General features: G+C 44.8%; 2 protein-coding genes across 3 annotated transcripts in view; both read right to left on the minus strand.

Annotated features, from left to right (window-relative positions):
* The window catches only part of RCN2 (reticulocalbin 2), a 91,773-nt gene that overhangs the window by 18,634 nt on the left and 47,949 nt on the right, over nt 1–25,190 (minus strand). The window lies entirely within an intron of this gene.
* The window catches only part of PSTPIP1 (proline-serine-threonine phosphatase interacting protein 1), a 49,008-nt gene continuing 31,724 nt past the window's right edge, over nt 7,907–25,190 (minus strand). Inside the window, exons 6-15 of the mRNA XM_066328747.1 lie at nt 24,310–24,372; nt 22,774–22,872; nt 21,052–21,097; nt 20,180–20,259; nt 17,765–17,863; nt 17,102–17,198; nt 14,324–14,408; nt 12,733–12,803; nt 10,756–10,853; nt 7,907–9,191 (exon numbers count right to left, since the gene is read on the minus strand). Coding sequence (XP_066184844.1) covers nt 9,060–9,191; nt 10,756–10,853; nt 12,733–12,803; nt 14,324–14,408; nt 17,102–17,198; nt 17,765–17,863; nt 20,180–20,259; nt 21,052–21,097; nt 22,774–22,872; nt 24,310–24,372 — 870 coding nt within the window. The 3' untranslated portion in view covers nt 7,907–9,059. The remainder of the gene's footprint in view (nt 9,192–10,755; nt 10,854–12,732; nt 12,804–14,323; nt 14,409–17,101; nt 17,199–17,764; nt 17,864–20,179; nt 20,260–21,051; nt 21,098–22,773; nt 22,873–24,309; nt 24,373–25,190) is intronic.

The following is a 25,190-nucleotide window of genomic DNA, read 5'->3' on the forward strand; positions in this document are numbered from 1 at the left end:
ATTACAATCTAAACAAAGCCTGACTGAACTTTTAACTGCTGTAAATTAGTTTTTTCTAGGAACCAGTGACTTTCTTGCATTACACCATTTGTGGTAGGTCTTGGACGTGTGACTAAATTTACGGTCGTGTTTGGGTTTTCTAAAATACAAAATCAAACTTCACACACCTCCACCCCATCCCCAAAAAGCCAACCGAACACAGACTTGTGAGGATCTAATACAGCACATTTTGTGTGATTTGCTGAAGATGGGAACAAGTGGTGTAGGTCTGTGGCTTCCCTTACTGCAAAAAAATGAATAAACTTTGGCTTGCATTAGGCAGGAGTGTTGGTGTGGCTGTTGTTTTGCCTTCGTAATTAATACATTTGTATCTGTATATTTTAGGGGACAAGGGATGGTTTAGTTTCATTATAAATTTTTTTTTTCTTTGATTCCTGTGTCTAGTCTTTTAAGTTCTTGTATGAATTTCCTCTTGGCTGTCTTGTAGCTGAAGAGTCTGAGAGGGCTCAGTGCAGGCTGCGCAGGAAATATTCAGACTTAGTGAATCTCTTTGTGCTGCGTGGAGCGTGGAGCACGCAGGCATGGAGCTTGCCTGCAGCAGGAAACTTTACCTGATCCAGAGGGGTTTAGCACAGGAAATAAGAATTGCCTTCAGGGTTGGGGTTTTTTTTAATTGGGTTTTGTTGTTCTCACAGCTATTAAAGTGACTTAAGTACATTGCAGTGCACTACCTGTGTTTTACTGCCTTTCAGCACCCTAATAGGAGGCCCTCCAAGTCTTATGAGTCTTATTCAGACTGCGGTCTAGAAAGGCACATTGCCTTATTAAAGCAGAGGAGAAGTGGTCTAACAAGCTCGATTTAACAGAGTTAGTGAAAAAAAAGAAATTCCTGCCTTGATAGCCAGAAGAAGATGGCTCATGAGATTCTTTGTACTTGCAGTTTCAGATGAGATTTGAGATAAGTACTTGTGATAATAAGTATCAGTGATAGTCTTCAGAGTACAGTTAGTGGGTCTTGTAACTGTGATGTTATCTTGGGCCTGAGACACATCCCTCTGGAATGCATGACAAGTCAGCAAGTGCAGTGGATCTTTGGTGTTCCATGTGCTGTGTCCTGCAGCAGCAGCACACTTGGGTCACTGCAGTACTTGGAGAATGCCACCAGAGCCTCCACCCTCCCTCCTGCAGTCCTTGCTCTTGGGAGCCACCCCCTATTGACTGGAGCAGCTGTCCTTGCTACACATAATAAGCTTAATTTCACTTCCACTGCCCTTTTCAAAACACACGTTGGTAGTCTTTCCTTGCTGGTCTCTGCAGCCTCTCCTAGGTGATCTGTTTCCCCTGGAGCTGCATTGAGCAGCTGGAAAGCTCTCTTGGGGCAGCATCTTTTAAACCATGATGTATGCTTGGGCTGTTGCTAAAAGGCACAGAGCAGACTTCCATCTGTGCTACATCCGAACTGATGTGAGCACAAGGCTTCCTCTGCCAAACTACTGATGTGATGCAGTGCCCTATAAAGTGGCAACATAACTGGATGCTGTGGACTGTGCCTGGCCCTGGGAGGGTAAGGTGCTGGCACTCAGCCTGTTTCCCACTGTCCTGCATATCAGTCTCCTGTTCCTGGGCCGCTTCAGCAGCGATCTGTCATGTCTGTTGTGATAACTGGGTTTCCTATTTGTCCCTCTCAGTTTCGGGGCTGCTCTTCATTACTGGGACTGATTAGAAGAGAGCAAACACTGGCAGGTAGCAGAATGGTGTTGCTGCTGATCTGTTCAAAGTCTGGGTATGATCTGATTTTGATGGGGCAGTCATAGTTTGCCTGTGCCCTACACACAGTAGGTGTAAACCTTGCCCTTCTACCTCCCCATGAAAGGATTACCTGTGGGAAACCTGCAAGATAGTCCTGAGGTAGCCCTGGCAGCAAGTCGTGTTTGCTTCTGTATACCATAACACCAGGTTTGGTGTTTAAAATAAGGCTTAATTGGAGGCCACTTGTTACTCGATGGAGGAGGAGGTGCTGGGGAAGCACAGCTGTACAGTTGCTCCATGGCCATGTGCTGCACCCTGGACATGTTTAATGTCCTGGCAGCTGCCCGGGGTGGCACAGGTAAATATTAGACTTGTTAACCCGCTCCTTTGTTTCTTCAGTCTGGCAGTTGCCTTCACAATACAGGTTTTCTGCTCACAATACGTTTTTAGTCCAGGCATATGCCTTTGATTTAGTCCTTGCTGTGACTGCAGTAATCCCTGCTGGATCTGTGCCTAGCCACAGATGTTGCTTCCTTCAGCGTCTGGACTCCAGGACAGGAGTTCAGTTGTTCTGTGTGGGGTATTTACAGCGTAGATGAACACAAAGTACGGTTTATTCATCATGTCAAAGCAGGGCTGGGTTTGTAGATTAAACGTGGACACGAACTTAAACTTGCACTAGTGAGGGACTATCCGAGCTCCAGTCTGGGGACCTGAGACTTGGTGATCCTTCTGGAGCAAGCAGAGAGGCACTTCTTTCTAGTGCTGTGCACTGAAGCACACATTTTCTCTCATCTTCTTTTGACTCCAAATGCTAAAGATCAGAGCTTTTGAGCTGTAAAAGTTTGTTCTTTGCCAGAGGGCAGCCTGCAAACTGGCTTGCTTGGGGTAACATGAGCCACAGCAGTGTTGGGACCATGGAGTTGTTCCTGCTGGCACTCCAGAGAATAGACAGCTTTGCTGTCATTTGCATGTGTGGTGCTTCAGGTACCAGCTCTTTTCACCAAATGGGCTCCTGACTGAAGAAGTGGAATGCATTTCCCTCATGCAAATAAAACACTTCAGCCGACCATTGGCAGTGGTGGGGCGTGACAGCGTGCAAAAGCAGTCTGGTCTAGAAAACTACTTCTGAAACGGAATTCTGAAGTTTTTCTCCCAGCTGGACGAAGGAAGCACCAACATCTGCTCTTGCCTGAATGAGTGTGCCAGCACATGGGGTGTGTGCAGGGGTAGTGTTCATTCATTCTCAGCTGAGAGTAGGAGAGGGATAAATCACCTGTGGCAGAGGTGGCATTGAGTCCTGTGCCCGCCTTTGCCAAGCACCTCACAGGCAGCAGGTAGGACTTAATTCCCAGTACACACTGTAGAACTGAGCACTCCGTGTACTTCCAGGACTTGGAGAATGCCCCATCCTTGGGAAGCATGCTTGGTGCTAGTAGCCTTGCACCCTGTGAAGCATTTTTGCCCTTTGAGTGCTATGTCCATTTTGTAAGCTTAAATCAGGTATTTATCCTGATAGCTTTGTTTCCCCCTGTACAGTAACACCTTCAGTATTGAAAAATGGTGTATTGAGGATACATTACAGACACTGAGGAAACATAAGTTAAATTTAGAGCTTGTGCTAATAAGTGCTGTGGTTATAAAAGCTGGCACAGGACCCTACAGAGCAGGGAGGATGCGTTTCTCCAGATGCCCTCTCCCTCTTGGGTTTTGAATCCTCTCATGACTGCTGAATTGAGCAGTGACCTAGTAAAACCTTTAGCTGCCACTTAGCAGAACAAAGTCACTATCGCTTAAGTCTCCCTTCCTCACCAGGGCTCAGACACAAGAAGGGCTGTGCAGCTCTTCTCTAAAGACAAAGCACTTCTCACGTCTATCAGTGCATTGAAAGCCTTCCCATTCACACTTACGTTACATTCTTATCCTGGGAAGGTTAAAGTTCACCAGTTTCCCAAGAAGTTCCTCCATGGGCTGTTTTCGGCTTAAAAATTCCGAACAATTCTTCTTTAGATGCAGCTGTTGAGCATTTGTGCCCGTGCAGAGTGGAAGGGAATGCACTGAACTCCCCCACACGCTCCCTGTGTTAAGTGTGTGTTATTTCATGTCTGCACCCCCCATCCTCACAGCCAAAACGAGCACTGTGTACACAATATATAACTTGTCCTTTTGTACGAGATTTTCCGTTGCAAATATTGATCCGAGCACCACCCAATGCTGGCTTGTTTAGGCTGGGTCTGGGATTTAACAATGCCCAAAATGCTCAGTGTACCAGGAGGATTTTCAGCTCGGTGTCAGAGTGGATTACAAGCTCTCCATGATGAATGGGGAGACTGAGGGATGAGGTGCGACTTCTCCAGTCATACCTTTGCTTCACAAAGCCATTGATTTATTCAAGGGTTTAGCCTGTGCTGCTTGAACAATCCAAGTGTGTAATCCAAAACGATGGAAATTTCATTCAGGTTTAGGCTGGAATGTCTCCAGCTGTACTGTGTGCCCATGTGCCCTGGGGCAGAGGCTCCAGCAAATGCCTGAATTTCAGCTCCAGGAGAATTGAAGTCAAAGCTGTACTTATGCAGCTGTACCTCCTTCAGCAGGACACCTGCTAACACACTGGTTACCTCTCTTTATGTCCACCTTGATCTGATGGTTTGGTTGAATTCTGGTAAGGGCAGCAAAGCTGGGATACATGTACTGGTTTATGTTTCCAAAACTGGTTAATATTGGCTTTTTTAGATCTGTAAGTAAATTTCCTCCTGCTTTCAAACATCCTCTTAGGGTATCTGCTCCCACTTCACCTCTGCCCCCCAGCTGTTTTTGTACCCTCAGTCCTCAGGAGGATATGTGGAATCCCTGGTTATAAATTCGAAGCTGTGCTCCAAGTTCTGTTTGCCTGGTGGCTTTGGATGATACTATCTTTCCCCCTAGAAATTTCAGGGATGTCAACTCTGATTTCTGCGGGTTTGCTGGGAGGTCACGGTGATTTCTGTTAGAGTTTTGTATCTAAAAGCGAGATCTAGTCTGCTTTCGGTCAGAATAGAGCAACACAGTAAATCTGCCTTTTGGGGCAGTGTGTGGGGCAGAACGGCTGCAGCCACATGGTACCCAGCAGTGACAGGCTGTAAATGTGCTCTTAATGGTGCCCCAGCAGCTTTGTGCCAGATCAGGTGTCAGCCGTCCTTCAGCAGCTGGTAGAAGGACAAGTTGAGCCCTGCACCATGTGTGTGTAACTGGCTAATTTGATGGAAATATGATTATCCAGCTATTCTAGAAACAGGTCAGATTGGCACTGTGCAGGATCCAGGAGTGCACAAATCTGGAGGTAACTGTGGCTCTGAGCAAAATGTGAGCTGGCTGCTGAATTTAGGTAATTGCTAGCAAAGAATAGATGGTGGCTAACAGTGACTAGTTCTTTGCCCTCTGAAGCGAATGCAGTGTTGGCATTTTGTTAATAACATAATCACAGGCAGGACATTAATTCCTCTTCCAGAATCTAATTCTCCACACAAGTATTCAACCCAGCCCACCATCCCTTGTGGTTCCTTAGCAGCCATTTATTTTCCAGAAGGCAGATAAAACTCAGCATCACAACTTTGTTTCCTTTCTTGCTCACTAGCTCTGAGTGTAGTTCCTGTTTAAGGACATGGGAAATATTAGTATTTGTGTGGCTGGGGACTGTTCTTGTGTTCAATGCCTCAGCCCCGCAAGCTGGAGAAAAGGAAAGCAGAGAAAAGAGATGGTGTTGAGCAGTCTAGGCTGCTCTCCAGGCCTGTACAGTTTGTCCTGTCCCATACAGAGTTGTTGCCACTGCACACTGAAGGTTGACAGTGACTTTTCCTACTGTGTTTGGGTAGCAGTGACGTAGAATCCCCTGTGCTCTCCAAGCCTGCACAGTTACGCCATGGCACAGTGCTACTGCCAGGAGGTTCTGTGGTACCACAAAGTGTGTAAGTTGAGGTTAGATGTTCCTTAATGCCCACCCAGGCTCCTGTTAGACACCCACATCTGGTGCTTGGCTTGTAATGCCTCTCCTCTTGACATCCATGTGCTTCTGCTTCAACTGCATTCTGTAATCAGTGAGGTATGAGCTGCAACTGGGAGAAAATTAATGGAGAGGCGACTCAGACCATGATTTCACCTCTTGATACAGGAAGGAAGCCAAGGTAGGGGTTTCTACTGTTTATGTCTTTATGTACATGATCAAAGTCACCACTTTGATGATACGGAGTTGTTCATACTACAGAGCCCAAGCCAGGGGTCCTCAGGGAGGTGGCAAACATTTCAAACCTCAAACAGTCACTGTGCTCCTGCTGTTGCTACATGATCAGCTGGGAAGAGGTTGATTTCTTCCTTGAAGCTGCGCAGCTGTTGGAAATGTTAGAAGCTGGTTGGCTCTGCAGATCACTGAGCTTGGCAGGAGGCCTGGCAGTGTTGGCTGTCCTAGAGCTCTGTTGGCTTTCTCTGTTTCTAGTCTGATACTACTTTGTTGTTACTGCTGGCTCATTGCCTCTTAATATGCAAAAATCTGATCTGTGCAGAGATGGGCCTCACCCTACACTTACAGATGTTTCCTAATTACGTGTGGTTGTCATTGGTTAAATGTTATTTCATACAGGTTTTCCTGTTCTTCTCCTTAATTGGTAGAAAACAGTGGAAAATAACAATATGCATGTTTTGACTTCAGTATAAGAATGCCATTGGAAGGGGCCCATTTCAGTTTCCCATCTTAGCTGAAAATTGAATGATAACTCAATTGTGTCAGTTTTATTGCCCAAATGTTCCCAAACTGGAGAGGAAATGTTAATAAGGGTGGTGTTATTAAGGCAGTAACCTACAACTGACCTTCCTGCTTTTCCTACTGATGGGGGTGGGTAGATGGATGACACCTAAAATGTGGGTGTTCTCAGAGGGTGTGAGTATTTCTTGATATCTCTGTTCTATTTGTGACAAGTGCTGCCACACAGATAGGGCAAACTGAAGAATTTGGCTGATAAGTAGTTCCAAGCCATATCTAGACAATGTGAAGTAGAGGATTCATGAGAAAACATTGCTGCTGCTTTTTCATTTCCTGAACAATCTGGAGTTAGCATGTTGGACCCAAGTGCTGTGACCCTGGGGAGATTTTGAAAATACCTACAGCCTCTTGTCACTCAACAGTGTATAGCAGAAGAAGAGATTGGCAGAAAGGATATTGGCTTTCTGACTTTTACAGCAAAAATACAGAATGATTTGATGGGAGGGAAACAGCAGCCACCATTCCACCAGCTGTCTGTTGGTGATGTAGAGCATGTGGTCCGTGGAAGCAAGGATGATCTGCAATAGGGTTTCAGGGCAATCAAGACTGGGCCCTGCAGTGCCTTGTGTGGTGAGGTTGGGCGCCCAGAGGAGTGAGGAGTCCTGCAAAAATCTGTGTGTCCCACATTAGAGGAGGTGCATCTCACTGGTTTTGTTTGGGTGGGGTTTTTTTTCTGTTTAATTAAGATAATCTGCAAGTATCTACCTAAATTTATTTGTTTGTTTATTACAGTCTCCTTTTTGGAGGAGTGTTCAAAAAGTAAATACATTAAATGCCTTGTGCTTTCAGTTTCCTCTCCTGCTGTAGCTAACAAAGGATGCTGTGATTATTGGGCAGTCTCCACTGGTAATGTCCTGGCCAAGCTGAAGCCATTGTGCATCTTTGTGTCACTTCAGGCGTGGTCGCAGAAACCTTCCCTTCCCTTCCCAGCTGGGTGAGCACTGCTGCTCTTATTCTGCTGCCTTCAGTGCCATTCCAGCCCCTCCAGAGCCTGTGCTGATGCCAAGGGCTGGGAGCCCTCCAGCCCAGAGGTGGATGAGCTGTGTGGTGACTGCAGGCAGCCAAAGGAAAAGGGCCTGCAGCAACTTCTGCTCTATTCTTGAAGGGAGAATTTGAATAGGATACTGCAAGTGTCTCTGACCTTCACTGTGTTTGATTTAAGAAAAGATTGCATTGACCATTACAGCTTTTTCTTTAGTCTGAATTTCTGTTGTCTTTCTTGTGTATCTGAGCTAACAGTTCCTCTCTCCTCCACGCCTTTCAGGTAGCAATAAGATTAATTTTCATTGTCCTGATTCAGTTTTTAGACCTAAAACCTTGGCAAATGGTCATTCCACCCCCAGAAATAGTTTGCACTGATTCAAATTAAGTCACCAGTTTTTAATTTTTTTAACTATCTTGAAATACTGAAAAGAGAAGAATGGCAGAAACTATCCATCAGTCCCTTGTACAGTACAGTAACAGTTGGAAACATTCTTAAATATTAAACTAGAAAGACTGATAGAGCTGAAATCTGTGAAATACAGCAAACCTGCACAGAGCAACATCTCTGAAGAGGTTTTGCTGAAGAATGAGCACGTTAGACGTGCCTGGAAAGAGCCCAGGATGTTGCTGTGGCAGCAGAGGTGCAGAGGCGGCAGATGGAGCCAGAGCAGCCCGTGGGCTGAGCGGGTGGAAGGAGGTGATGGGAAATCCTCTGGTGCTCAGAGGAGAGCAATCAGGGCAGGGCAGCTCTGCTGGAGGCTTGGCTTAGCTGCTCTTTGTGGTGTTGGATTTTTAACTTTATAATCCCAGAGAGGCATTAGGGAAACCTTCCAACCAAGGCAAAAGCAAGCCGTGGGCCCATCATCTGTCCCAGAATCCAGTGCAAAGCAGAGCCATGGCTAGCATGGATTTCATTGTGTTAGGAGATGGTTGTGATGGAGTGCCTCGAGTTTTCCTACCAGGGATGTGTCCTGGTCCTTCAGGTGCTCCTCTCTGGCCGCATTCACTGGTTTTTGTATTTTCATCATTGACTGGTAAGCCATCCTCTGTCAAAAATGCCAGCATGGCCTGTGCACGGAGAGAAAGGGATCCATGGAAGAAAATGTGGCTGTTGTGACCATGAGGGTGGCTCCCAGGCTGGCTGGAGACAATTCTCCATCCTAGAGAAACTGCACTTGCTTCTGGGATCTTTTCCCTTTGCACAGTTGAGATCTGGGCAGGATTTTCCTCCCAGGATCACCGAGCTTTGAAACACTGCTGGCAGCACATGTGCTGAGGGAGGACTGTGCCACAACATGCAAGTCCTAATCTCTCAGGAGCAAAGATGTTTTTTTCAGATAGTGTAGGCCAGAAGAATAATGGCATGAGGCAGGAGCAAGGGAGAGAAAAGCGTGGTCAGTTGGTTATTTCCTGACTGGTCGTTGTAGAAAAGATTATTATTGGGATGCCCTTGGTCAGCTGAAGCAGACCTTGTATGCTGATTGTTTTCAGTAAGAGAATACTTGTAAAGTCTGAGGACTGGGGCTTCCTTTCATCAAAGCTTTTCAAGATAAGAGCCTGGCACGAAGCCTCGCTGCCCATTCCTTTCTGCTGTCCACCAGCCATCCTCATTTTCAGCAATGACAGCTACAATGTCTCCTTCACTGATGTCCAGTTCATCCACGTTCTGAAAGGAGACAGGGAAAAGAAATGTAGTCAGCCTGAGGGCGCAGGAGGGCCAAAGCATGTATCTGGTGGGGTTTTTTTAATCCTGCTCTTCACCAACACTCTGCCAAGGTCCTCTGGTTTTGAAATACTAGACGATGAGGGATTAAGCAGTTTGGCTATTTCCTTAAGATCCTCAAATTTCCCCAGCCTCCATGGTGTCACCTCCTGCACAACCTGATGGTTTTATCACTGGGGAAGTCCAGAAAGGGTTAAACACTATTCTCCTAAACCAGCTCACCATGACCTGCATAGTCTGCAGGTGTTACTAAATAAAATAGAGCACAGCTTAATTCCTAAGGGGGATAACAGTGCCTCTGCTAATCCATGCCTGAAATAGGTCTCTCAGTTCTTTAGCAGGGAACAGCAGTGACCAGTGGGGGACAGTGACTCTTGGGCAGCAGTGACTTTCATCTGCAGACAAAAGAATTAGTTGCAAATAAGCTCTCACTGAGCTCCCAGGCAGCCATCAGTGTTCAGTGGTGCTGTCCTGTTTTCCATAGGAAACCACTTTGCTGCCCACGGTGTAGTAAATAGAAAACAGGCTTCCAGAGATGTTTGAGGTGTCAGCGAAAACTAAATTTAATGCACCTGAGTAGGTAAGAATGGACTCAGAAAATGAGTGGCCTCAATGTACAGTATACCAAAGGTAGTAACAGATTCTTTTCTCAGCAGGGAATATCCCTGTGTGGCATAGTTTTAAGGGACTCCTGGAGTAATGACGTGTTCCAGTTGTCTCCTTAGGGGAACTGCCATTAACAGTGAGGTGCTTTCAGCTGTGCTTGCATGAAATTTCATGTAAATAATAAAAGAAAGTTTAAAGTGAAGCAAAAAAACCCTCCAACATCAAATAAAAGGTGTTGAAATACTGTTATACCTAAGGGAAAGTGTTACTTTTGAGCTTTTTCTCTGTTTTCATCATTTATCTGGCTATTTTGTCACTGTCACATTACTTCAACATTGGCTGTTCGTGGCACGTCCCTCGGTGTGAGGCTGTCTCTGCACTGAGACATAAGACTTCCTGAATGCTGTTTCTTCTGCTGATCTAAAGCTGATAAAAGGAACCTTTAAACTGACATGTAAAAGCAGGTGGAGTTGGAATCCAGGTTCTGGAGACCATCTTAATTAGCAAATATTTATAACTAGTCCATTCACAACCTTTTACTGCCTAGTTGGGACTGGAGTCAGGGAGAGTTAAGTTATATCCCAGTTATCCCATATCCCAGTTAAGGATGCAGGTTGTTCTCTCTAACAGTTTTTGTTGGCAGATGAACCAGCTCCACTGTGATTCTGCAGCTTGCAACACGGAAGAACAGGGGAAGAATGTCCTTTATGGGATCCTGTCCTCTCCAGCAGCAAGAACCAGAATGCTAAACTGGAGCAGGACATCTGGATAATGTTCCTGGCTGTTAAATTATGGTAACATCTCCTTCACAGAATTTACACTTCCAAGATGTTTCAGTCAGTATCATTGATTTTAAATGTGATACTCTGAAGTATTTATTTCAAAGCCTGTTTTTTTTTACCTGGGCTGTGTAGTCGTAAAGTACTCTGTAATCCTGTGATGATGTGATCTCAGCATTTTCATTTACAAAAATGGATGCATAGACTCCGTCTGTTCTCTCTGCGAGGGGGAGAAAATAACAAATAAATACCCACCACAGAAACAAAGAGTTCAGTTGCTTATAAATGCATGGGATCATATGCAAGAGTTCACAAATACAAGGGTTTCTGTTCTCTCTCTGCCTGGGGATGTACGTGTATAGAAAAGCTGCTGTGAACTGTAGGTAAAGTCTTGCACAGAAACTGTCCCCCATTGATGGGATGACAATACACCCATTGAACTTCATGGGAGGTCAGAAAGTAGCTTCAGCCTCAGTTTGGGAAAAAGGTTTCCCCTGGTTAAACGTAATCCGAGTCATCCAAGGAAGGCAACACTGATTAAAATGGCTTAAAAATGCTGCTGCTGGGGGTATAAAATTCTAGCAGTTCTATGGCTCACATAGGACTTTTCTTTTCCCCTTGAGAAAAAAGGAAACTACTGTGCCAAAAGGGTCACCAGACATTTTCCAGTGGTTTATATAGTTCTCACACAGCGATTTGTCATGGACGTAACTTTTTTTGCAGATGTTTCATTTTAATACAGCTTGTTGTAATTGGGTAAACTTCTCATTTCTTCCCAGCATCTGTCTGGAGCTTCCCCTGCTGAGCACCAAATGCAGCAAGAGAGAGTGTGGGCTGTTTCTGGGTGCCGAGCAGGCAGGTCTGACAGAAGCAGTTAATATTAAAGCTGTTTTTAAACAACTTTTCTTTTGGTAAGAACTGCAGTTAAAATGCTTTTGTTTAGTATCAAACCAATAAAAATGTCATAAACTGTTACTTTCTGCATAGTCAAAATACTGTGTTTTAAATATCATCTGCTAAATTCCTAATTATAAAGATTACAAGACAGTAACTGTGAGGTGAGGTGAATATTTGTATTCATATGCCATGTGCCTGGTGTGTAAAAAATGTTATGTACTCTCTGGGGCTTTTTAGTGGTAGTTACGCTACACAAGGAGAAAACTCATATCTATGTCAGACTGCTGCTCTGAATGGACAGGCCTCCCCTGCCTAGATGTTGGGGAAACCTTATAAATGCGATTGCTTAGCAAAAGGTTCTGGAAATATGAAACCTATAATGGAAATAGAAATGAAAGCTGACTCTGAGTTGTAGGATACTGAGTCTTAGTTACTCTATAACCTGAAAACAATAGCCTAAATAGCTAAAGGAGAATCCCTTTGGATTGAACAATACCTTTCTGCTGGGTAAGGGATCCAAAGGTCAATGTAGCAAAACACAAGTCTAAAAGAGTAGTTTTTAGAGTTTAAAATATAACACAGTATGGTGATATAGTAGTTGTTACAGGCTGTGTGTAGATTCTATAGGATTTTGTGTCTTGTAATTAGTTGGTCACTGTAAATTAGAATATTCATCACAAAAGGAGATATAATGGATTGTAACCATGACCTCACTCTCTTACCTCTCCTCTGAACTCCTCTCTTACCTTCCTCTTCCCCCTATTCTCGCTCTCTCCTGCTCTCTTCCCCTGCCCTTTGCTCTCTCTCTCCCTTCTCTCTAAGCTCTCCCCCTGCTGTTCTCTCTCCCTCTCTCTTTGGGACTCCCCTCCAGCCCAGGCTGGTGGCTGAAGGCAAGGCCCTTTTACCCAGACCCTGCAATAAACCCACATGTTCTAGAATATACAGATTGGCAGAGTGCCTTGTCCCAGCCATCCACGGTTTCTCCTACACCTGGATGGAGGTTTTGAAGAATCTCTGGATTATTTGGCACTATCAACTGGGAAATTTGTTTAATACACATCCAAGCAAAAATCATTTCCAGGCTACTCTTGCCTGCCAACATGTGAATATCTACTCTGCTTTTCTGCTCCATGTCAAAGCCTGGTTTAGCAACATGATCTAAAACAAACACATCTGGTGAACTGATTTCCTGCAGAGCATACCCAGGGGAGGGGCTGAAGGAGTGGCACTTTCCGTGTTGTTTTTGCTGCTTCCATGGAGTAGTCCAGAAAATCTGCAGAATCAAGAGAAGCCAAAACCAAAATGAGTGAACAGGCCTGGGTATGAGCATTCCTTCATCTCAGGTCTCTGACTCAGCCTTCCCTCCATCTGATTCACAGAGTACATGTCACCTCTTTCCATGGCTTTCTATTTTCTTTTATGCTGAAGATATATTTATCTTCCTTTAAAAGTGTATTTTTAAAAATGCAGCAGACTACTGAACCATTAACTTCACTAAATTGTGCATGAAATGCAGCAGATATTTTTTTTTTTTGTAGAGCTGAAGGCTCATGGTGTGAAAGTCCAATTATTTCACAATGTTAAAACAATGAAAATTGCCAGTTGCTTATTAGAGATTAACATCTCTTTGTGTTTAAGGAAAACCCTGATACAATTTAAAATACAGACCTTGTGTAACAAGCCTTTCTAAAAGCTGTGAGTTTAAGTGAATTTTTATTTTAATCTATCCCTAGTTATTTCCTGTATCACAGCTGGGTACTGAAGAGTAAGTAAAGCAAGAAAATGGGTTAGGATTCTCAAGCAGAGATAGAAATAGCATTGCATGCTTAAGGCATATTTAATGGGTCTGATTTTTCAGCTAGCAAACATTCCATTTTTCTGGAAAATGAATATCCTCTCTCAAGAGTTCCTGAAAGACTCAGGCTGAGTCTCTCTAGGCGCCTTGCCCATGCTGCTCACAGTTGTGTTCTGAATGGCAGTACAATTGTCTTATGTAACTGCACAGGATGCAGCTTTGAATTCGTTATTAGAGAAGATCCAGTTTCCAACTGAAAAACAAAGTATTGTGTATGACCCTGACCAGCTCACTGGCAAGGCTGGACCACATTCCAAATGGGAGATCACTGCCTCCTTCCTGTCTTTGCCACGTCATAGGGTTTGTTAAATTATAAATCTCTTCTTCCTTAATTGTGATGCCCCATTGTGAATTTGCCATTTTAGTATAAAATATTTAAACCAATAGAGCAACCATACTCTTCTGCTGCTATTACTGCATCCATGTGCTAACATTTACCAGCAGAAATGGATCAGAATAGGGAAAATTGCCTCCCTAATCATCCCAGTTTTTCTGCCCTGTGCTTTTCCCCTTTGATCCAGCTGGAGAGAGCAGCTCTTTGTTCTGCTTAGCTGAGTGGTGCTGTGATCATGGAGGAACTGCCCCAGAGGACAGCTTTCCCAGCTCTTGCTCCCAGCCAGATTCACCTTCACCCTCCCTGGAACAAACCGGTCCTGTTGCTACATGCCCTGACTCAGGTAGGGAAGAGGAAACCAGTGACTGCTGGCCCCATAATTGTGTGATGAGCTCATTCTCTGTCCCTCTTCCCACCAGGGCACGGCAAAATTACTCTGACTCCATTTTAATACCTTCACTTCTTCCGTCAGGTCACACTTACTGATACGACGTTGCCTCTTGCTGCTATGAGGGAAGTAATAATTTCCCACGTGGTGTTTAGTCCCATTGCATGGCTGTAGATGTATAAATCCCCGTCCTGGGAACTGGCCTTTGGCACTCACCTCTTCATCATCCCGCAGGACTGGGTGGGGCTGCTGCTGCGCCTGCTGGGCTCCCTGCTGTAGTAGTTCTCGTACCCTATGGCATCTGCAACAGGGCAATGAAAGTGAGATGTTCAGACAGGAAACACTTTTCTCCCCGCCAGAACATGACCTGGGGCTGCTGGAGCAAACTGCAGGGCAGCACTTGTGTGCCCTCACCTGGAACGTGGCTGGAGCGGCTCAGGGGGACCTGGGGGCTTGACAAAACCATTCCAGTGGCTGTAAACAGCTGTGGCCTTGGTGGCAAGGCACCCTCAGCCTGAGCTGAGACCTGAGGGCCCACTGCAAGGGGTGAGGAAGGCAGTTTCCCCCATGGCTGTTCATTCCATTGCCTCAAAACTCCGGATCTGAGGGGCCGGAGTATGGTCATTGTGAGCCCTGAACTGTGTTCATGATAGAATTTGCTGCAGTACATTCTGTCTCTTGTTTCCTCAGTGTATCCAGTCAGGATTTTTTGTTGGATCTGAGGAGATTTCTGAGTGTTATTGTCTGGAGCAATAATGAGCAATTTCCTGGTGTGTACTTGTGTTTTCCCACCTTTCCTATCTCCCCCCACGCGTCTCCTGAGAGTTTATTTGCTGTTTACCCAGAGATATTTGGGGTTTGTTCTCTCAAACACATTAGGTTGCAGTTCCTTCACTCTCCCCTATGGTGTCATTAGGGGTGAAATTGAGACCATTTCCAAGTGTAGCTTTACAGATGAAATAGTTACACATGGATTTATTGGTCACCTCAGAGCTCCCAGTGCCCTTTCTGCCTGCTCCGTGTGAGAGCCAAACAAACATGAGTGAAGCCTGTGATGGTGTTTTATCTCAGCCCTGATACCAGCAAGGATCCTGAGAAAGGCATTAGACTTGGGCTAAAGGTTCTGTTGACATTCTCACACTGCTTCAGCCAAGATAATAAGCAGAGCAGGCACACAGAGCTGGAGACTGTGAAGAATCCCTACAAATATGACTCACGGTAATTAGGGAGTTTTCTGACCAATTTAAGGGTCTCCCATTGTCCTTCTGCATTGTGACTTTGGTGCAGTTTCCAGTCTAGAGGCCATTGTAAGATTGGGTAGAAAAGGAAGTGAGCAAGATCATCAAGAGGTTTTGCTCAGGATGAAGGTCTTCTGCCACACAATGCAAAATTACACATGAGCTTCCTCCTGCATTTTGCAAACAATTGTACAGATCAACAGCTCACCATGTGCTACAGTGCAAACTCATTAGCCAGAGCTGTAGAGATATTAGGGTATTGCTTCCAGAACATGTCATCTTCTAGAAGGTGGCAAAAATAAAAACAACAAAAAAGCAAGTCAGGTTTTTCTTTGCCTTTCATAAAACTCTCAAGGGTTTTTTTCCACCTAGTTCTTATTAGAAATGACTCTGACATAGCCAAGAGCTTTTTGTAGAAATTTTCTAGGTGACTGGAGAATGACAAATCTCAAATAGGAAAAATCCCCCAAAAAATCTAAAAACAAAACCAAAAAAGACCTAGCTGAGAATTACACATTTCTTAGTATATGGAAGTTCTTTCACACTGTTGCAAAGCACAGTTCTCCTCTCTGCCACTGAAAATGTAATTTTTCCTGGGTAAATTCTCCTTTATCAGTGAATTTAAATCCCCTATGTGAAGAAGAATAAACTATAGCAGAAAAATGGCATCCTGTGCACCTGTATCAATACGTTAGTTTTTAAAGTTCCCCAAATCCCAATTTTTAACCATCATAAGAGTAATGGCAAAAAGGCTGAGTGAAAAGTAGGCCTCAGGTGGCTCGGTGCTGAGTTGGTGGCAGCATCCAACTCAGCTGAAGAAGGTCCTGGGGTGTAATTCCTGCCTGCTTTGAGCTCTGCATTGAAATCAAAGGGGTGTAACTTCTTCATCTACAAGATAATTACTCCAGGGATCAAGCCTTCACACTGCTGATTTTGTACCTGTACAGCTCCTAGCATGGAAGGGTTTGTGTAACTCTCTTGTGATGCCTGTTGAAGCACTCAGGAGTGGTTCGTGTCCAGCCATGTGACACATTAGGCAGCTCCTTTCCTGTGGAGTGTTTGGAGAACTCTTACCCTGGAGCAGCAGGTTTTCATTTTACAACTGCTCTTGCCTCATACTTGGTTGATCTCCATTGCAGCCCAGAGGTTTTGAGCATTGAAGTCAAGGAAAAGGCAACTTTGGCTTGAATGGGTAGAGCCTGTGAACCTGACAGCAGTTCTGTGTGCTGGGACAATGCCAGTTTCATTTAGAATTTCCCCCAGCCAAAGTCTTGGTTTATACAAACAACTTCCTGAGAGCAGAAGATTTGTTATTCTCCGTAGGGCATGTGGAACAGAATAATAACCTGGGTCCTCTCTGTGCTGCAAATAGAGGCAGCACCTCTGTCAAGGGGCACTGGGGAGCAGTTACGTGGTAGGTTGGCTCTGTCTTGTCACCGCTGCAGGAAGCTGAAGTTGCCATTTCTGCAAGGCAATTTGCCACCTCCTTAGCAGTGTCACTTCAGCTGTACTGTGAAATGAGCCTGGCTGCAAAGCCAGAACTAGGTTTTTTTTTCTTTGGAGGGTTATTTTTAAGCTGGATCATTCTGCTATCCCACTTAGAGCAGCACACAGGCAGCGACATCAGCTCAGTGTGGGGGAAGTGAGCCATGGCAGGTGGGAAGGAAAAGCTGGAGCATAAACTCCTCCAGCTGGTTTCACCTCCAAAGGACATGTACTGTGCAAGCCATCTGACAAGATGAGTAGGAATAATTACCTGGAGGTTGTGTTCCTGTCATTTTTGTCTTAATGAAGTAGTCTATGTCTGACTCTACAACACAGTTCTCCAAGCTGACACGAACCTCTTCATACAGCTACAAAACAGAATCCAAGAGTTTAATTTAACTTTTAACATTTCACTTTGAATGAACAAATAATGCTCTTGTAGTAATTGTCCCCTTAAGAAATACTTTATACTTGGTACCTGTCTGACCTGGCTGATCTTTAGCCTGTCCCCTGTACCAATATTCTTGTAAACACACCTAATTGTTTGTGCTCTGGGTAGTCTTTAAAGAGAGCAGGACAAAGGCAGTCCAGGACTTTTCAATGCAATAAAGAAATTGATAGCAGGAAACAACCATTCAAAGTCAAATCTAGGGTATTCTTTATCTTCCAGTTTTGAGGCCATGACTGGATGCCTTTTTTGAAATCATGTTGGAGCCCAAATATACTCAGCTGAGTGTTTTGGTAACAGGAAGCATTCCCAGCAAAGCATTCCCAGCAAAGCATTCCCAGCAAAGCAAGGAGGACACGTGTGAGTGCCACCAAGTGTGACACAGGCTGTCTGCATGCAGACATGAATGTGGATTACATCTGGAGAGGAGTGAGGTGCTCCCCGGAGGCAGCACTGCAGAGCAGGGCAGGGCAGGGCAGGCTGTACCTCATCATCCTTCACACACTGCAGGGACAGCTGATTGCAGTGCACCCACAGCGAGTTCCTCAGGATCGTGATGCGGTCACACTCCTGCAGCTGGAAGACCTAAAGCCAAACAGGAAACGTGATGTAGCCTCATGGTGTGGAGTTATTTGCTTTGCAGGCTGGGACAGGGCTGGGGATGCAAACCTATTCTGAAGGCACCACTGTAAAGGATGTTTTTTCATTTGGTGGAGAAACTACGTCTACTGTTTGTGCTCAAAACTTTGTTCTTATTGGTCGTACCAAATTAAAGTTATATTTTAGAGACAAAAACAAAGCAGGTGAGAGGAATCCAGATGTGCATTTGTCTGCTACCTCTGCGGTTGAGCATTTCAGAGTCAGGGTCCTGTCTGCCCATCGCACTGAAATCTTGATGTTTAACAGGTCAGTAGAGTGCTGTCATGAAAGGGTTGTATTTATGTTAGAGGTAGAGCCAAAACTATCCACCTCTGCCATCTAAAATGTCTGTCTAAACTTCTCCCTTTTGAAAGTACTTGAGGCTCTCTGGAGTTGACTCTGCATATTGAAGGTTATTTTTGTGGTAAAGAGAAGGCATTTTTCAGAGTTACTCCATTCCTTCATCTGTCTGGCTTCCTCATGTTGCTGCACTGCTTAGGAGGAATGAAGGGGGCAGAGAGAAAAGTGTGAACCAATTTGGGGGAAGAGGCAGATAAGCTCTTTCTTGAAAAACTCTAAAAAACCAAATCACCCTGATCTCTACGTTATACTGTTAAAAGTAGAACAAAAAGTAGAGCAAAGTTTTGGTTTTCTATGAGGTGTGAAAATCTCTGATGCTTCCAGCCATCTGTCTCCATCTCTATTTGCTAGTAATTATGTCCAGAACACCACAAATGTATACAACTTTCAGCAGAACACTCAGCTGGGTATGCTGCCTGCCATCTAATAACTTACTGACAAAAAAAAAACCCCAGAAAAAGGAATCTGTCAAGGGAGTAAGCTGCTGTGGGGGCTGGTTTCTGAGAGTAAAAGCTTTTAAAGAGAACCTGCAAGGTGCAGAATGAGCATTTCAATACTTGTTCTGAACAGAAAGACTGTGGCATTCAAGGCTGCTGAAACAGCACCAGAGCCAACAGGGAATTTTTCAGCTAAATGGTGTCCTGTCAGGAAATGCAGGTAATTCAAGAGGGAAATGTAGCGGCTGGGCTTTTAAAACCCTTGTCAGCACCCAGGACAGCACAGCTGGGTGTTGTGTTTGACACATCCCTCCTGCTGCTGGAGAACCAGGTCATTCCACGACAGTGTGGCACAGGCCCTGTGATGAAGGTCACCCCAGTGCTGCCACTTTCTGCTTGCCCAGTGCAGCCAACATTTTCAGGCTGTGGTTGTCCAGCACTCCGTTAGAGATCCAAGCAACCCCCTCACTTCCAGATTCCCCACTGTGCAGCCACAAGTGTAGGATTTTAAGCTGCTTTTTGTACTAATTGCTAGTTTTAAAAAAAACTCAAAGAATATCAGTTCTTTTGTCTACAAGCACTTTTAAAAAAGGCATTAAAGATGCCCTTCCATTATGGATGGCTGTTTGGATTGAGCAGTGGCAGGTCACAAGCTCTGTGGGCTTGTCAGGATTCAGCCATATGGGACAGAAAAGTGTGAGGTTGTGGAATGCTCCACTGGTTTGTCAGCTTTTTAAGAAGGGAGAAAATACGCATCTTTGGAAGACTAAGGCTTGGCATAATATCTGTGGAAATGCCTGTGCCAGTTGTGGGGCCTTCAGTCCTCTCAGATAGGGAATATTGAAGAGGAAGCAAAGAACTGGAAAGGTACCCTCCTGGCATTTTATTTTCTGTGGAAATAAAGTCTGCAACAAGTAAATGTAGCAAAATCAGACTTCAGCAGATGGGCAAATGTGCTTGAAGGATTACTGTGATGAAATGTGTAGCTGATTTGGATGCAAACCAGCTCCTGTAAATTGTTGTGAAAAACTTAATAACCAAGTGTAAATCTCCTTGTCTATCCTCAGTAAAATGGAGATAGAGACTTCTCTACCGCAACCTTTCAACTGAAAGATTATTTCATGGCAGAGGACAAATATTCTTGCAGGTGAATTTAAAGTGCTATGAAACATAAAAAGGGGTATGCACCAGTTCATATATTGCTCCACCTCTCCCATCTCTCCACTTACTCCCCTCCTTTATTTTTACATAGCTGTGCTGATCAAGCAAGGAGAGTGTCAGTGAGACAGGAACAGCTATGTCTAAATAAGCTCTAGCTTTTGAAGTAATTTTGCACACACCTGCTGACACTCCACATAAAGCAAACAGCAAAACCCTTGGGATGATATTTCAGGCCTTAGATTGAAATCTTCAAATGGGATAAAAAAAAGAGTGAGCAAACATCTCAATGAAAGCCAGTGTTTACCTCACAGGTTTTGATATGTTCCTGTTCCCACTCTGTCCTGACCTTATCCAGCTGCTCGATGTTCTGTTTGTACACGTTCTCTGTAAACACAGAACAGAAACACAACAATCAGGGGAAAAGTGATAGAGCCTTTCTGTCTTTCCTCCTGTTAGGCCTTTCCTGTGATCCCTGCACTTCGGGCCTGTGGTTTGCTTGAAAATCACAAGAGTATGTGAGCTTGGAACTGGTGGGGCACAACAATTATTGGGTTTTCTTCTTTGTAGCTATGTACTAGAGTAAGGATTCTCTCTGTATGGTTTGTAAACTTTATGGTAGGGATAATACAACTCAGAGATGAAGAGCCTGGACCATCCTTGGGCACAGAGCATCCTTAGGCTCTTTTCCATTCCAAGCCAGCCAGGTGAGCCATGTGATTTGGGGTATTCCATGGGTAGGGAGGGACAAGCCTGAGCTCCTGAGCCAGCTCAGGTGTGTGCTGGCCTGTCCTTCCGGGCATGTACACGTTTGTGGCTGGAGATCACTGCTGTGCTCATGCACATGGGGACAGGGGGGTCTGCTTTGGTCTGTCTGGGGGCAATTTGCGTGTCTACTGTGCTTTCAAACTTGCTTCAAGAAGAGCTTTTGTTCCTGGGTGAAGTGCCTAAAGGAAGTCTTCTGTAAATTCTTTAATGCAAGCAGGACACAGGCATTTCCACAAAGGGGAGTGAATGCCAACGGCTGTCAGGTTGCTGCTCTTTGGAGGCTTCATTCATCTTTGGGTAGGTGGCTTTGGCAACCCTGAGAGCCTGAGTGATCTGGATGTGTTCTGTCAAAATCCTGTGCTGGTGGATCTTTGCTGAGAAGAATCATAGTTCAGCTGCAAACAGCATCACCTGCTTCATTTGCTGCATCTCTGCATTGCTTGGCTTTGTTCTGGCTCTGAAACAGGAAAAGAAACACCCCAAATTAATTCCTGACATATTCTTTCTTCTGCCCCAGTTTTTTTGTGCTGCCTGCTCTCTTTTCCCCCTAAGGGAAAGGCTCTAATATGCAAGGAAATTTCCTCTAATCCTGGCTGTCCCCCCTTTCTGTATGGTTCTGCTGAATGTCTGCTGTGGAGAAGGGACCAGGATTTCCCAGGTGCAGCCATAGGTCCAATGACTTCAAGGGAGAGTTTTCCATTCAGACATCCCTGCCAGAGGAGCTCAGAGCCAGCGGGATCCAGCCTGAAGCTGTGCCTGCTGGCTGAGTTGTTTGTCCTCAACTGTTTGATGTGCTTTTCTAATAGATATTTATAAGCAGAAATAAATGGCTGTTAAAATTCTTCATCTTTCAAGCTCCTCGTGTAATAGATGAAAAGCACACAGCTTTAAAAATACTTCGCAAATGCCACATTATTCCCCATGACAACTCAGAAGCCAAAAAGCTTCTGAAATTCACTCTAAGTAGAGGTTCTCTGTTTAAAAAACCTGCAGCTTTTAGCAAATGAGAAAACAGCCATCACTGAGAGCTCTGTACTCGCAGGTCTTTCTGCACAGATGGTGATGACAGCACAGTAATGCACTGCTCTAGACATCAGTGTAATACATTCTTCAATCCTGCCCGTGAAGGCAGGGCTCAGGTAGGGGTGCTTATGATCATATTCCTCATCACAGCTGCCTGGGAAACGTGTAGTAAGCTGGGAACAGAAGCTTCATTCTTCCTGGCCCAAACTGTTTGCAAATGCTGAGCAGAATTGAACAGCTTGTGAGCTGCCTCTGTGCATTCCCAACATGCTGACATGTGCAGGGAAGAAATGGCAATGGAGCACCCTGGGATCCTTCTGCATGAAAGGAGCTGGGTCAGGTTTAGCTGCCACTGAAGCTGTGAAATGTTCTGGTGTCATTTTGGCAGGGCTGGGATTCCATCCCCTCTTTGCAGCTAAGCTGCAGGGGTTTGCTCATCAAAGATTAGGGGATGCTGGAAATAAAATGTAAAGTTCTGATGCTGTTTTTAGAGTCTCCACACCACCACCCTCCACACTCCTTGAGATGATTTTTGGTTCTTTTTGCTTACACTGCACTGCTTTTTATCGAGCCAAAGGGAGTTCATTTATTTTGTTTTCTCCATCTGTTTCACTCTAAAATGTTCCCATTAAAAGTTAGTGAATTGTCAGCTACAAGTATCAAGACGCTGCACTGAAGGACTGCAGTGCCTTAATTTCCAACAATTTATTTTTGAGTGTCTAAATTTAGTTGAAATTAAGCTCCCCATAAGGAGAAGAATGTTGAGAAAAATATGCATTTTAATGTAAGATGCTATGCCTACTAAGTGTAAGAGACCAAAAGGCCAAACTAAGTGCATGACATATTTTTGACTTGTTTCTTTTACTTAATGAATAATTTCAGAGAAGAATCTCATTCAGTTTCCTTTCAGGATTCATAGAGCTATCGGATGACAGCCTGGGATAAATTAATTAGATAATTTAGTCCCTTCCCAAAGGATTCTTCGGGGTTAATTTGAAGACAAAGCAGCCCGTGGCATTCTGTAGAAGGGGTTGGTTGATTGTATTCTCCTGTACCTGGAGAAGGCAAACCCCCAGTGTTCCCTCTGAATAGCACCATCCTCTCTGGTACCTTTTCTGTTTGCTTCTGGTTCCCCGAGGCGCTGGTGCGTTCGAAGGACTGCTCAGCCTCGTCTGCCTCCCTGCACTTCTGCTCGTAGGTCTTCTTGGACTGGGGGAATGAAACCAAATGTGAGGGTCTGCCTGGGGAAACACGGCTGGCTTCCCCCCACTGTGATGTTCCAGACACTCTCGTGTTTGCACTTTGGCCGAGCAAACCCAGTTTGGGCTACAGAAAAAAAATCCCGGTGACACCATGAGGTAGAAAAGTAGAACTGAAACATTGGAGTAGGGGCTGACAGCAGAAATTGTATCCTTTTCCTGCAGCCCTGAAATTGTTTGCTTTGTGTAACTGCAGCTCCCTGCAGGGGTCAGGAATGCACAGGCTGCTCCACCACCACTGCTGCATCAGGCAGCAGATGCTGGCAAAGATGAAATTGGGAGCCCACATTCCTGGGGTGGCCAGGGGGTGGGTTGTCATGTGTTGCCTTGGCCATTGCTCCAAGCTGGGAGGAAGAGCCATAGGTGACAGTCTTGGTGTACTTCTCAGAAGCAAGAGAAATTCTTTATTTGCACAAAAACTTCTCTGTATCTTAGAGATGCACTTAGAGCAACCATATTTCAAAAAAAAATATATGGTTAATACACTTCCAGCCATAGCACTGACAGGTCTGCAACTACTTTTTTTAAGAGGCAGTTGCCCATTGGAAACCAAACCCAGCTCCCTGTAGTTTCTGTTGATGCCTTAAGTTTTAGCTTTCATAATTTTTAGGTTCTGTACTGCCTAACTCTGAACTTCATATTAGTGAGTTAGTGAGTTCTCTTCACAGGGTAGTTAGACAAAACAATCCTTTTCCAGCTTGAGAACCAAGGACAGCCACTGCAGCCTCAGGCCCAAAATGCATAAACAATGGTGAATTGAAGAGAGTGAACAAGGAGGATGGGACTTCATAACCTGAAGCTGTAATTGGACAATTAACCCCAATATGTAAATAGATCAAAACTTATAAAAGTGTGAAAACTCATGACCAGGTGCTCACCTTGAATCCAACCTGGGTCCACCATGGGCAGAGCCCCAGCTGGGCACTTGTACTGCCCAAGGTGTATCCTTGGAAGGTCTTTTAATAAATACCTATTTTATCCCTTTAACTCCCCCTAGCCTCTGTTCCAGGTCAGCCCCTCTAGGCATCACTGTTCCTGCAAGCTTTCCAGCTGCAGAGGATTCCTCCTGCCTACAAGATTCCCTCACTCTTCTGAAAATTGTACTTACACACACTGAAAAATTATCTTTACTCCACTAAGCACCCTTGCCTAGAAAGAATGACATCTGTTTGACCTGGGGCACCGTTCATCCTGTATTAACCTCCTGGACACTTTTCAGTGGGAGCAGCAGGGAAGATCAGCTTCCTCCTCTCAGCAGGAATGCCATCTTCCCTCCCTCACACACTCTTGCACACAGCTTTGACCTTTCTTTAAATAGAGGTACATGTGATACAGATTTCACTGGAGCCAGTTTGCATGGAAACCTGCCCAAGCCCTCCGTGCTTACCTCCATTGTTTTCTTATAATGGGACAGTTTGCTCTTTTGCATCCGCTCCATTGCAGACTCGTACTGTAAGAAACACACACAGCTCAGCATTTCTTCATTTGGGCTTCTTCCCTTTCCAACAGCAGAATTAGGAGAACCAGAGTCAGGGCCTTTCCATAAGCCACCTCTCTGTGGGGAAAATTACTTCACTCTGCTTTTATAAACGATAGGTTCCGAAGTGATACAGAGAGCTTCAAAGTGCCAGGTTAAAAAAAAAATAATCCCAGACAATTCTGCTTTGGTGGTTTACATTAATAGCCGAGAGGATATTGATCTTAATTTTCTTCCTCCTTTTTTTTTTTTTTTTTTTTTTTTTTTTTAAGGAGATGAAATCCTGCAACACTCAGACACAGTGGGCTCTGCCAGCAGGGTTCCTTTGCTGCTGCCAGAGCTTTATCCCACCTTGCTCCAGGCCAGATCACTGTCTCACCCACATGAGCACAAGTAGTTGTCCATTTTCAATCCAAACAATTCCTGTCTCTTCTATATTCCCCTGCTTCTGGCCACTTGATGCTCAGTGTGATGTGATTGCCATGTTGGAGGAGCAGCACTTGGATTCCCTGTCGTGGCTTTAGCTGTGATATGCCCAGCTTTACATGACAATGAGATGTGCTCCTACTGCAGGGGCTGGCTTTCTTCAGGGGGACCTTTGGTCCTTTAATATTTACATTCTGCTCGAGCAAAACTCTCTCCAGGGCCACCCAGATGTTTGTTTCACCTTGGGCACAGTCCTGAGACAGCTGCATTACAACACACATCAAGAGGGAGGTTACCAGAACTGCTAACACGACCCAGCGTGTTTGATGTTGGCTTCCTCACAGCCACATGCTGGACAGAGAAAA

The sequence above is a fragment of the Sylvia atricapilla genome, chromosome 13, assembly GCF_009819655.1.
Source record: "Sylvia atricapilla isolate bSylAtr1 chromosome 13, bSylAtr1.pri, whole genome shotgun sequence".
Classification (NCBI taxonomy): domain Eukaryota; kingdom Metazoa; phylum Chordata; class Aves; order Passeriformes; family Sylviidae; genus Sylvia; species Sylvia atricapilla.